Here is a 12,637-nt window from a genome sequence, read left to right on the forward strand (position 1 = left end):
TACGATATGTCAAAGGTTTTTTTTTGTTAAATTTCAAATAAAAAATCTGCTGAATTAAATATTGCAGAAAATAAATGCAAATTGAAATTGAATTCAAACTCTTTTAAATAACGATGAAGGACTTCAGCATTTATGACAGCATCAGTATCCCATTCGTCTTCATCATTAATTATTTGATTAAATATTTCCATTAATTCTGTTTGATATTCTAATACCATATTTAAAATTTTGCTATTGTAGTTCCATCGTGTAGGGGCAGCAGTGGGAAATCGTTTTTTTATTTGACAATCGAGAAGGGAAATTCTTCTTGAAGACTTACAAAAAAAAGTTGAAAATGACAACATACGGCTGAAAAAACGTTTGCATCCGGATATATGGTTAACAGATTGCGACAAAACTAAATTCAATCTCTGAGCGTAACAATGGACAAATAAAGAATTAGGACAAATATCTCGAATTTTTCGTTGCACTCCATTATGCTCCCCGGACATTACAGCCGCTCCATCATACGTTTGTGCAATTAATTTGTCCAAACAACCAAATTCTTCCAAGGTCTCACGTATGTGCTGAAAAAGAGAATTAGCTGTTCTATTGGGACTAACATCGACAAATCCAACTAATCTCTCCTGAATTTCATTGTTTTCATCTACATATCTAAAAATAGTAGATAGCTGAGCTTTGCGACTGATATCTGTAGATTCGTCCACAATTATGGAAACAAATTTTGATGCACGTATTTCAGTTTTAATCTCATCTAGCAAGACTTTTGATATTGCGGATACCAAGTCATTTTGTATATGGTTCGATAATCCAGTAAACACCGTAGAGTTATCTAAATGAGTTTTCAATTTTATGTCTGATTCACTCAACAGATACAGCAATTCAATATAATTCCCTCTATTTTACGATTCCTGGTGTTCAAAATGTCCTCGTAAAGGTTGTTCTTGTTTTGCTAAAAAACAGATCGCGCTTATTAATTTCGACAAAATGTATCTATTTGCAGTAACTTCTTTGTTGTGCATTTCAATATTTGCTTTAAATTGAGCACTTAAAAAATTTTCTATACGAGGTCCCTTTCCAAATTTTTTAAATTGAGCAGCAGAACATATGTGAGCTTGAGAACATTCATGTCTCTTGCGCGATTTACTTAAATTGTTTAGGTCAGAAAATCCAAATTTACTCCAGACATTCACTTCTTGAGAAAATAAAATACATGGCCAACAGAATAATTTCGTTAAGTGAGCACATCCACAAATCCATGAAATTTTTTCGTATGTTTCTGTGTTAAAATACCTTTTAAATGTTTTTGTTTTAGACTGAATATTTAATATTGGTGTGGGTTTGGGGCTCTTAACAATAATCTCCTTTTCATTAAATGGGAGAGAAGCAAATCTTCTTTTCAGCACATTTTCAATTAAACAATTGCAATTATTATTGATCTCGACGACAAGTCCACTCTCATTGTTATTTTCGATATCCATATTAAAGGCAATAATGAAAACTCGTAAGTAGTGGAACAGTAAACTAAAAATAAAGTTAGACGAAACTAATTAAAATGAAAACTTAATTCAAAAGTAAAAAATAACCAACTTACAGTATAAATGATTAACTTCGTCTAAAGAAATGAATCGGCTAGCTTTTTGATAAATAACTTGGGGCGTAGCGTGCGGAAATATCGATCAACAGCGGCTTCCAAGTGAAACTCAATAGATAAGCAAACAGAGAAACCGAATCCACCGTAGAGGTTAAACAAGTGTCAACGCGTCCGCGCGAATAAGACAGCCTCATAGTGCGCATGCGCAAATGGGATCGGTATCGACTCCGAATCCATGACGCGGGCGCACTTCACTCAGCGTCTACTCGCCAGCGTCACTCGCCTGTGGCCGGCCGGCCGGCCGCCCGCCTATGCGAATCCTTAATAAAAATTATCAAAAGATCCTATATAATGCATCATGTAACAAAAAACACGTGATATGTGAAATATATATATATATATACTCATAAACTACATCATAATCACGTCCCTTAATAAGAATACATCGAAGCGAAATTCAAATATTTATTAAAAATACTCTTGGCTTTTTAAAGTTATAGGGGATGCGCCGCATCCACCGCATCCATGGACCGCACGCCACTGATATATATGTATATATGTATGTATGTACATATATAGTGAATTAGCGGCTGGAAAATTTTAATCTCTGATCTGTATGTATGTACATATGTGTACGTGCGAAGATTTAGTCTAACGAAGTACATATATCATAATAGGTGTTTTACGTAACTGGCTTCGATGTTTACGATTGATGAAAGCTTGATGTTTGTGGGTGTGTGTGTTTGTGTGTACGTGCTCGCACGGGGGAAAATTTGGAAAATCTAGTCGGAAATCCGCATCGGGTGTTTTCTCCGAGCCTACGTTTCAATCCCACCAACGTATCTATTTATTGTATGTAGGTGTATTTTTTTCTCTCTCGATACGTGACTGACGTAGCAATGGTCGAGTTCTCTTCAAGATTGGGAAACTCAGACGGGTCGAATTTCCAAAACACACTACATACTAATGATTCAGCTTGTCTCCAACATTGAATTAGCGATTATATACAAATTCGGATGAATTATCTGCGTTTATAATATACATGTCTAATTTGTACATATGTCTATTATTTACTGATTTAATGTGCTCAGATTTATCCATGATACATGTACATACCGGGCCAGGGAATGAACCCATAAGCGCTCAGTTGTATTGTGTAGCATATGTATGTACATATGTACATATGTCAGTTTTGTTATAACTCAGGTATGTTGTTGGTCATAATATTAATCTTACTATAATTAATTTTACAAACAAGATGATGTTTAATTTATTTTACATGGTCTTAAACTTTAAACATATTAAGAATTTTAAGTCATGTTCTTCATTAAAAATTAGTATTTTATCTATTATTTGTGCCAGTGTAATCCAAAGGTTTTTCAGTACGAAAACTATATACCAAATACTTCAAAAGGTTTCAGACATACATACATATACATATATGTATACTGCAGGGCTTTTTTCCCATGTAACGTGATGGAACGGCGTTCCGGCACCTTTTAGTCTCGGCCGACATTTTTTATGTTTCAAACGAATATTCTCTTACATATGTATATATATTTCGAAAAATGGTCTCTTCTCTTTACCTGCTATGTAATCGACTGTGACATTTTCGAAGTTGAAACCGTCCAAAACAATTTTCAAGATTTGAATAATTTTTGACAAAAATTATATGAATTTTTAGATTTCTAACTTGTTTCCAGAAACCCATGGAAACCATTGGGGTGACACCACTGGTAGTACATATAATATGGTGGAAAGAAAAACGTGAATACTTGAACATGAATAAAAAAAAATCATACATTTTAAACAACGTTCTGTGCCTCCAACCAAACAATTCATCTCGATAAAAATTTCGAAAAATTGAGTTTTTTTCACATTTCTTCTTTTTTAGAAAGATTTAGAATTTTTATAAGACGTGCTTTATATTTTCGAGTACGTTGGGTTTAAATTGGGACGCAGGTTAAGGAAATTTTGGATGCAGAACAAAAGAAAAATAAGATTGAGATAAAATTATTGAATTTTTTATACCCTTTTTCATAAAAAGCCGAGAGACACATTTAACTTAAATAAAAAATAGTAATAAAAAGCAGTTTTATATATATTCTGCATTTTTAGTGGTATACGCATAATTTAGTAGTACGTAATTTAATACATTTTGATATGTGAATGTCGGAAAAAAAATATTCATCCTGGTTTTGTCGCTGTATTTTATTTAACGATGAAGCAACTTTAAAAGTTTCATGTACAGCAAAATGACTTTGAAATGTTTGGTGTTATAATATATTTAACACCAATATTATAAGGAACAAAATATTTATATGGATTTTTTTTATCATTGCGTCCACTCTGGTTAATTTAGTCGTGCTTATTCATCACGTGGCATGGTGATAATAATTCACGGCACAAACAACACAGGGACATGCCGGGGTGTACGTCGTTGTCAAAGAAACGTTTTAATTTTTTTTCCAGGGGCGTCCGGGTAGATTTACATTTTGTTGTTTCCGTTGTTAACGAGGCAGATTTGTCTCTGTCGACGTTTTCCCTTTCGGCCTCCCGATACGACGTCTTATCGGCGAGATTTCGCCGGAGTAAAAACGGAACGTGACGTAATCGGGTTTGACTAATTCGTTTAGGATTAATTTCCGACCCTTTTAATTCGAAACACTGTGACCGCAACGTAGTCGTCGTCTTCGTCGTGTAAACGGGGAAGGTTGCGATTTAATGTGCCAATTCTGTCGCCGGTAGGTACCCACTCGTAAAAGTTACGATGGTTGAGTCGTATCCGTCGAAATGATCGCTCGTAAATGAATAAATACCGTTTGAACGAATGATGGAGATATTGTTTTTGATGTCTTTTCATGACAGCAAGTGGTCCGTTTCACTTGAATACGGATTCGCATAGTGAATATGATACTAATTTGTGCACGATTATTTCAAATTAAATTCACTACAAAGTAAAATTTCCGTACAAGGAATGTTTGTCATACGAAATAATGGAAGTTATCGTTTTTTTGAAATTGTAATAGTGTAAGGGTGATTGTATGATATTGTAATATAATACTCATTAGACATGTTTTTAAAATTTTGATCCATTCGAAAAAGAAAAGCTTTTAAATCGATGTTTTTTGCAATCAATGTCAGTAAAATCTTAAAATGCGTCAGAAAATTTTATGAGCATGGATGTATATATACATATATGTATGTATGTATAAAATTTTTGCCATGTGAAATAAAATACAAAACACAGATTAATACATATCAAGAGGTTTTAAGTTGAATAAGCACCTAATCAAAGCTGGACGAAAATAATTTTTACCACAATACATACTCGTAGATAAAAGATATAAGCGGAATAATTTATAAGTGTTTGGGATAAACCTGAGTTCAATTTGAGAAAGATTTCAGTCTATTCAGGTCTTTTCAATTTATTATTTATTAAGAAAGTGGGAGCAAGTTCCAATAGTAGCTGAATAGTATTTAGATTATTTTGAAGAGATTGAGATGTTCCATTATGACAGTCTTGAATGTTTGGCTAAAAAGAAGGAAAGGATGGGGAAGGAAAAATATAATCAATAGATATTTTTGAGATGACATAGTATTTTTTATGCAAATTTGTATTGAAAATTACGTTTGATGATAAATTTATATGGTGAGAGTTTAAAGCGTGATAATTATACCATTCAAAAGCCTTTGTATCAGAGTTCTGAGAATTGGTGTAATATAGATAAGTGATAAACCGTTGAAAATGGCAAAAACCACAGAAGTTTTTAAAAGTATTTGATGCATTTATTGTGAAATTCGGATGATGCACTTATTGTGAATTTATTTGTAAACGCGCAATTTTCAATAAGAGAAACAATTTTTGAGAATTCAATGTGACTTTATTAAATATTCGGACATTTCTAGATATTCGTTAGCTTAAATAACAGGATAATAACACACTATAGTAACGGAAAACAACAAAAAAATAAAGATATAATTACGAGATTTCGGGTTTTTTTTAATGGTAAAAATAAGGCTTATCTTGAAAACCTTAAGACGTGACTAAAATAAGTATGGCTAGATAGCTTTTAAATGACCTCTTATATTAATCACTAACTCGGCTTGCATCGATCCATCCACAAAATATTCTGTAAATGTACAGATTTGTAAGAGTCTCCATCTATATTTAGCCCGATCGATTCGTGGGTTGTTATTGTTCGATGATTCTACATATGTACATTGCCTAAAGGCAAAATAGTTGTTCAGTTTTCATTTGTCGACGAGAAATATCGCGTACCGCAAAATAATGGTGAACGTCCGTTTCTGGAAAATATTCATGGGTTGGAGCGGAGGTACGATGCTGGGCTTTTCGCTTTTCAGGAAAATTCCGTGAGAGTGGTTTAACCGCAAAACCGCAAAAAAATACCGACAGCTTTGCGGGCAAAACATTAGCGAAATTTCGTTTCACATTAACGCACTGTTATAAATGGCGGATTCTGCAGTTTTAGTGTTTTTTAACAATATATGTAATGAGCCGATGGATATTTCGGGAGTTATGTATATTTGAGTTTGAATAAATGATGCTTATATTCCTATATAAGAAAATCATTTTTCTTAGTATTTTCTAAACAAATTTTCTTAATATATATAAATATTAATTAAATACATAATATGTGCCATGATAGGAATCACCCTAAGGCAATATATGTATATAATTAGATTATTTTTGTACATAAGTACAAACAATTAACAACATAGCAGTACATATATACACATGTAGAATACAATAGACACATCTATGGAAAATCAACAAATATTTTGTTGCACAGCAAATTTGCGAGAAATACATTTTGTAGGTAGCATTTTTAAGATTCAACAAATTCGAAATGGTAATAACTTGAATTTACGAGAAACTGAGGAGGAGGATTTCATTTTATTGAATCAGTATATCTGTGTTTTGATAATCACAAGATCTCGCCAGTAGCGTATTTGGCCGGGACTTGAAACCACGACCTCTCTACTGGTATGCAGTAGCTCTACCAATGCACTACAATTTGATTTTTTTTAACTATATGAGTAACAATCAGTGCGCTTTCAATAATGTCTTTTTTTTATTGTTTTTCTTTTCTTTTCCTTTTGTTTTAATTTTTTTTTGTTATGAATGTTTGTACTGGTAGGTAAATTGGTAATTTTTTAATAGAACAGTGATGTGCAGTTGTTCTAGTGCTATATTGCTGGACAACCGTTTCGTTTTCCAAATAAAGGGTCTCTTAGACTGTATTCGTTACGGGGGGGGGGTGGCCTCATGTAGAGGGCTTTATTGGTTGACTTAATTGACCTCTAAAGTGGGCTTATGTACTTGGATTAGGATAGATTTTTTACTAAATTTTAAGCTGTAATATAAATGGATCAACAAACTTAATTTATAAAAGCACATATTTATAATCTGAAACTTAATTTTGAATTTGAAAGTATGTATAATCCGATCAATTTTAGATACCTAAAAATATTTTTAGACTTTTTCCAAACTCAATTCAGATCAACATAAAAATATAATAATTATTTTAAATACATTTATTTATTAGGGATGAATCGTTGATATAATATTTTTCGTTATTTCACAGTGAATCTGTTTCATTTGCGCAATACAATTTTTAATTCAAAATATATACTATTGTAATGTAGAGATTAGGTGATTAGTGCATTTCGACCACTGGTTTACTAGCACTGATCACCTAATCGGTCGTTTGTGCCAAAAAGGCCTCGGCGTATGAATAAGCTGTATACAACAGCCAATAAGGTCTCGCGACCCATCGAATATTCGGCGGATTTGTTCCGTGCTTCATTCGGAGGTGGCTCATCGACGGAACAACAATAAACCATCTCTAACACTACTCGCTGCGTCTTTCAATCCGATCTAGGAAACCAGTCTACACGTCTACGCCATACTATTATGACGTGATCATCCGCAGAGAATTTTCCGCAACCAAAGTATATAGAATAATAAAAATCGATGACTTCCGGCAATTCTCGCATTCCCGATGGTCTAGTCCAATCTATTCACATATTTATAAACAGATTCAAATTTTAAAATTAATAAACGTCACGGCGAACAATTTAATACGCATTTTATAAAGTCGATAGTAGAAGTATTGGCCAGTTTTGTGTTCCCTCTTATTTGAAGAAAGTTTGTTTCGAGCGTAACGAGCGCTTTCTTAATTGTGCGTATAAAGCGAATTCATTAAAAAATATACCGACATAAAATATAATGGGAAAAGTTTCCGGCAAAAAGTATGGCCACTCACTCACTCGCTCGGCGAAGTTTCTTCCCAGCTAAGATGTCGGATGGCGCCATTTCACCGCACAAAATGGCCGACGAGCAGCGCCATTGCGACGTAACGGTTTCCGTGTACACACAGATAAGGCAAGACGGACGGCTCTCTCTATATTAAAAATTTAATAAATCACTCAGATTATCACCGCTCATCGGTCCATTTATCAAAGGCCTCGCAAATTCTGCGATTATCGCCGAAGATTTATTATTTGTAAAATTTCAATTAAATAGGTCCATCTATGTAGATGGCTCGCAATTTACATAAAATATACATATAATTAAAAAGTTCGCCCTAGACATTCAACGGTCTAAGTTCACAATATGCTCTGATATACATACATGTTATATATGCGATCCGTATAATGGTGACCTGGGCGCTTGAAATTCATAAATGTAAGCTTTTCATAAATAAAGCGGATAACTTTTATGCACACGTAGACACGCAAGCTTTTGTTCTAAAACAATTTGGCCGCCATTGTTTCGTAGCTTTTGGCCGTTCCCTTTATCTTTGCGAGCACAACAAAATAAAAATCGCTCAAACGTTTTAATAAAAATATCGTTTTTGCTTTGTCTTACGGCCGCTCGTTCGTTTCCGATCTTCCTCTTTCTCTACTTTTATTCATCTGTGTACATATGTGTATATGTCTGCGCTTGCCGGTACATTAACTATAAATGTTAACCGGCTTCGTATTATAATTTAATTTCAGTGTAGTATGTTTTCGGTAATTTAATATTATATTTAGCGCGGCTCGGGTGTGTGCGAATGATCGATCGCGTAACATCATTCTTGTTCAACTCGTATTTTCAATTTCAAATAATTAATTTCAGGTTCGGCGTCTTTAATGTGCCTATGTAGAGGCTTAAGGAAAATAAATTTGCGGTTATTAATTTTTTTATTAAAAACATGTTTTTATATGATTCGGTAATTAATGGCATACTAAGTTGGTGATTTTCACCTAATGTTTGAAAGTTGTATTTTACTTGTACGTACAATTAGTCAAAATAAGCTAGAAATTCACATATAATTTTAAATTTTCATTTCTTTTTGCTGTGAATTTTTATTTCTTCTTCTACTTTTTTCATGTTCATTGCTATTATCATTTGCTCATTTGCCATTATTATTAATTGAAATGTTTTCAAATTGTAAGAAAAAACCTCTTGGGACTATCGGTTATGCTGCTTTCCAAAGTATATAGTGTCTATATGAAAGAAAACTATTAATAAAATTGAGCAACAGAAATTACCGAAGTAGAGACTAATCAAACTTTACTAAGTTTGACCCACTAAATTCTAAAATGACAATAATAATTTTTGTTGGTTTGATCTCGTTTATGAGATGTGAGCTTTTAAAAAATGCGCAATTTTTACAGTTTTTTTCGCTTTCAATTCAAATTATAGTATTGCTGTGCTAAAATAAGTATTGAATCAATATTAAGAAAAAACTCAATATTGAGTATTGAATCAACATTGAGTTTATTCTATTGAATGTGATTTTTTTGTCGCTTTAAAATACTTATAATTAAATATCTAGCAAATTTCAAAAGTCAAAAATATACTTTTTCACACATTTTTTACGTGATATTAATCACAATCAGTAAAAATAACGTTGTACAAGTGAAACTAATAAAAAACTTCAGACTATCAATTCGAATACTGATTTTGAGCACAACAACAACAAATTTTGAGTTAAAGTCCGCAAAATCCAAAAAATTGTGATTTTTTTAATCGCTCATATCTCATAAACCTGTTCGTCGCCGTACACGGTTGCAATCGGTCGATGTGCGTTATCGCCTTATCGCGTTCGATATAACATTTATAAATTTTATAAATATATAATAATTATTATAATAAAATTTAAAGTTGCAATAATATAATATAATAAGTGAATATACAACAACAAAATCAAACTGCTGCCGCGCTGTTACCGGCGCGGCGCAGTTTTGCACCCGTTCTGAAAAATGAACACAGATAATCCAGTGCCACTGGCGCAGCAGTACGATCCGTATGATCAACTTACACATCTATGCCAACAATATGAAATCAGATGCAAACAATATGAGATAACTATAACCGATTTAAAGAAAAGAATTGAAATAATGGAAAAAAAATCCAGGCCTTCTACATCTATTCTAAATAGGAGCAAAAGTCTTGACAATATGAATAAAGACTACCACACGGATGAAGAAGAACTTGAAAATGAACTTAGCCAAAATGCAGAGAAAAGAAGTAAAAAAAGAAAAATAGATAAAGTATTATCTTCCCCGCAAAATAACCTGAAAGAAACACAAAAACAGCAAACCAATAAACCTAACAAACAACCACTTCCACCGCCTATTTATGTGAGCAATGTTATTGACTTCAATAAGTTTGGAGCTCATCTATTATCAACAACAGAAACACCACCCATTCAATGTCAATTTAAATTAATTTCAAATAATAGTATCAAAATCACTACACAAACCGAAGAAGATTATCGCAAAATCAAAAAAACACTAAATGATTTAAAACAACGTGAATGTAAAGACAACGAAAACCCCCTTCACAATCTAGAGTACCACACCTATCAACTCAAGAATGAAAGGTGCTATAGAGTGGTTGTTAGAGGTTTACCGCCATCAACAGACGTTAATGAAATAAAAGATTCTTTCAAAGATAAAGGATATGAAGTGGCCAATGTGGCAAATATTATGAAGAAATTTACAACCGATGGTGAAAGAAAAATAAAACATTTCCCACTATTTTTTGTAGACCTGGTGCCAAAAGAAAACTGCAAAGAAGTATATGGTATTAAAGAACTTCTACATTGCAGAGTAACAATCGAACCACCAATGAAAGTAAAAGACATCCCTCAGTGTACAAACTGTCAACAACTTGGGCATACAAAAAATTTTTGCAATCGACAACCTAAATGCGTCAAATGTGCCGCAGACCATCACACAACAAAATGCAACAAGCAGAAAAATGTTCCCCCAACTTGTGCCCTGTGTGGCCAGCAAGGACATCCAGATAGCTACAGGGGGTGTGAGGTCTATAAAAAAAAGATAAAATCATCACAACCCAAAAAGGTAACAGTAACGCAACGCGTACAACAAAATAAAATTGAAGTTGTTGATAAACAAACAACTGCGGACAAAACATATAGTGAAGCAGCTAAGTCCCAAGTCACAAAAGCAAACAAGATATCGGGCAGAAAAATAAATCAACTGAACCTACCATCGGTGGCATGATGCAGTTGCTATGTGACTTTCAAACTGAAATAAAACAACAATTCAACTGGCTCATAACCAGAGTGGAAAAAATTGAAAATCATTGGAAATCACCAAGTAAACATAATAAAAATGACAGATAATTCCCTACGCATATTAACATGGAATGCAAACGGACTCAATCAGAGAGTCCATGAACTTGAAGTGTTTTTAAAGACAAACAACATCGATCTAGCACTAATATCAGAAACACACTTTTCACAAAGAAGTTACATAAAGATAAATGGATACTCAGCTTATTGGACAACACATCCTAGTGAACGAGCTCGCGGTGGTACTGCTATTTTAATCAAAAAAAATATCCAGCACTTCGAACAAAAAGATATCAGAGAACCATTCATGCAAGCTACTATCATCACAATTAAATATGGCAATGCTGACTTAAATATTGCTGCAGCATATTGTCCTCCAAAGCATACTATCACAAAATACCAATTTATAAACATCTTTAATTCCCTTGGGCCAAGATTTATTATTGGAGGAGACTACAACGTTAAACATACAGCTTGGGGATCACGACTTATAACTCCTGGTAAAGGAAACAACCTTCTATACGCGATTCAGAGCTCTTCGTGCGAGTATCATTCCTCACAAAAACCAACCTTCTGGCCGACCGACAGTAAAAAGGTACCAGATTTAATTGACTTTTTTATATCCAAATGAATAGCCCCAAACCACATTGAGGTCGAAGGAATAGAGGACCTTACTTCTGATCACACACCAGTGCTGATGACACTGAGCACACTGGTAATTAAAAGAATAAGGAGACAGAACCTGACAAATAAACGCACTAACTGGGATATGTTCAGAAAAAAAATAAGACCAATCAATAAATTTAATAGTGAAACTTAAAACTATAGAAGATCTCGAACTACACACTCAAAATTTTATTGACTCTGTACGAGAGGCTGCGAAAGAAGCTACACCTGTACCAAAAGAAAAACCAGACCAAATCATTAATTACCCCATGGAAATTAGACAATTGATTAAAGAAAGACGTAGAACAAGACGAATATGGCATAGAACCCGAAATATTGCAGACAAAAGAGAATTTAATCACATAAGTAACAAAGTTAACCGACTTATTAAAGAGCACGAACAAAATTGTTTTGAAAAATATTTGGAAGGTTTGGGCCCTGCAGCTGATAAAAATCATTCACTATGGAAAGCAACTAGGAAATTCAAACGACCAATTCTACAAATACCACCTCTGAAAAATGCGCAAGGAGATTGGATAAGAAGCAACAAAGAAAAAGCTGAGCTGTTTGCACAACACTTAGAGACAGTATTCCAACCACACAATATTCAATCTGATGCTGATTATACACCAATGTATCAACCACAGCAACTAATCAAAACTGTCACCCCTATGGAAGTAGCTAAAGAAATAGATGACAACATAAATCCTAAAAAGGCACCTGGAATTGACGAAATCTCACCGGGACTATTCAAGGAACT

The 12,637-nt window shown here is 33.6% G+C and overlaps 1 protein-coding gene across 1 annotated transcript; it reads right to left on the reverse strand.

Moving 5' to 3' along the window:
• Positions 1–283: 283 nt before the first annotated feature.
• On the reverse strand, positions 284–1,791 carry LOC143918304 (uncharacterized). The gene is made up of 2 exons (XM_077440119.1): positions 1,595–1,791; positions 284–1,524 (listed from the first exon to the last, which is right to left on the reverse strand). Exon 2 carries the CDS (start codon positions 1,479–1,481, stop codon positions 903–905), a length of 579 nt encoding a protein of 192 aa, XP_077296245.1. The 5' UTR covers positions 1,482–1,524; positions 1,595–1,791; the 3' UTR covers positions 284–902.
• Between the last annotated feature and the right edge of the window lie 10,846 nt (positions 1,792–12,637).

This window comes from Arctopsyche grandis, chromosome 10 (assembly GCF_051622035.1).
Source record: "Arctopsyche grandis isolate Sample6627 chromosome 10, ASM5162203v2, whole genome shotgun sequence".
In the NCBI taxonomy this organism is placed as follows: Eukaryota; Metazoa; Arthropoda; class Insecta; order Trichoptera; family Hydropsychidae; genus Arctopsyche; species Arctopsyche grandis.

What these genes read in the sequence shown, in the direction of transcription:
- LOC143918304 (XM_077440119.1), bottom strand. Translation starts at nt 1,481, where the DNA reads ATGGATATCGAAAATAACAATGAGAGTGGACTTGTCGTCGAGATCAAT.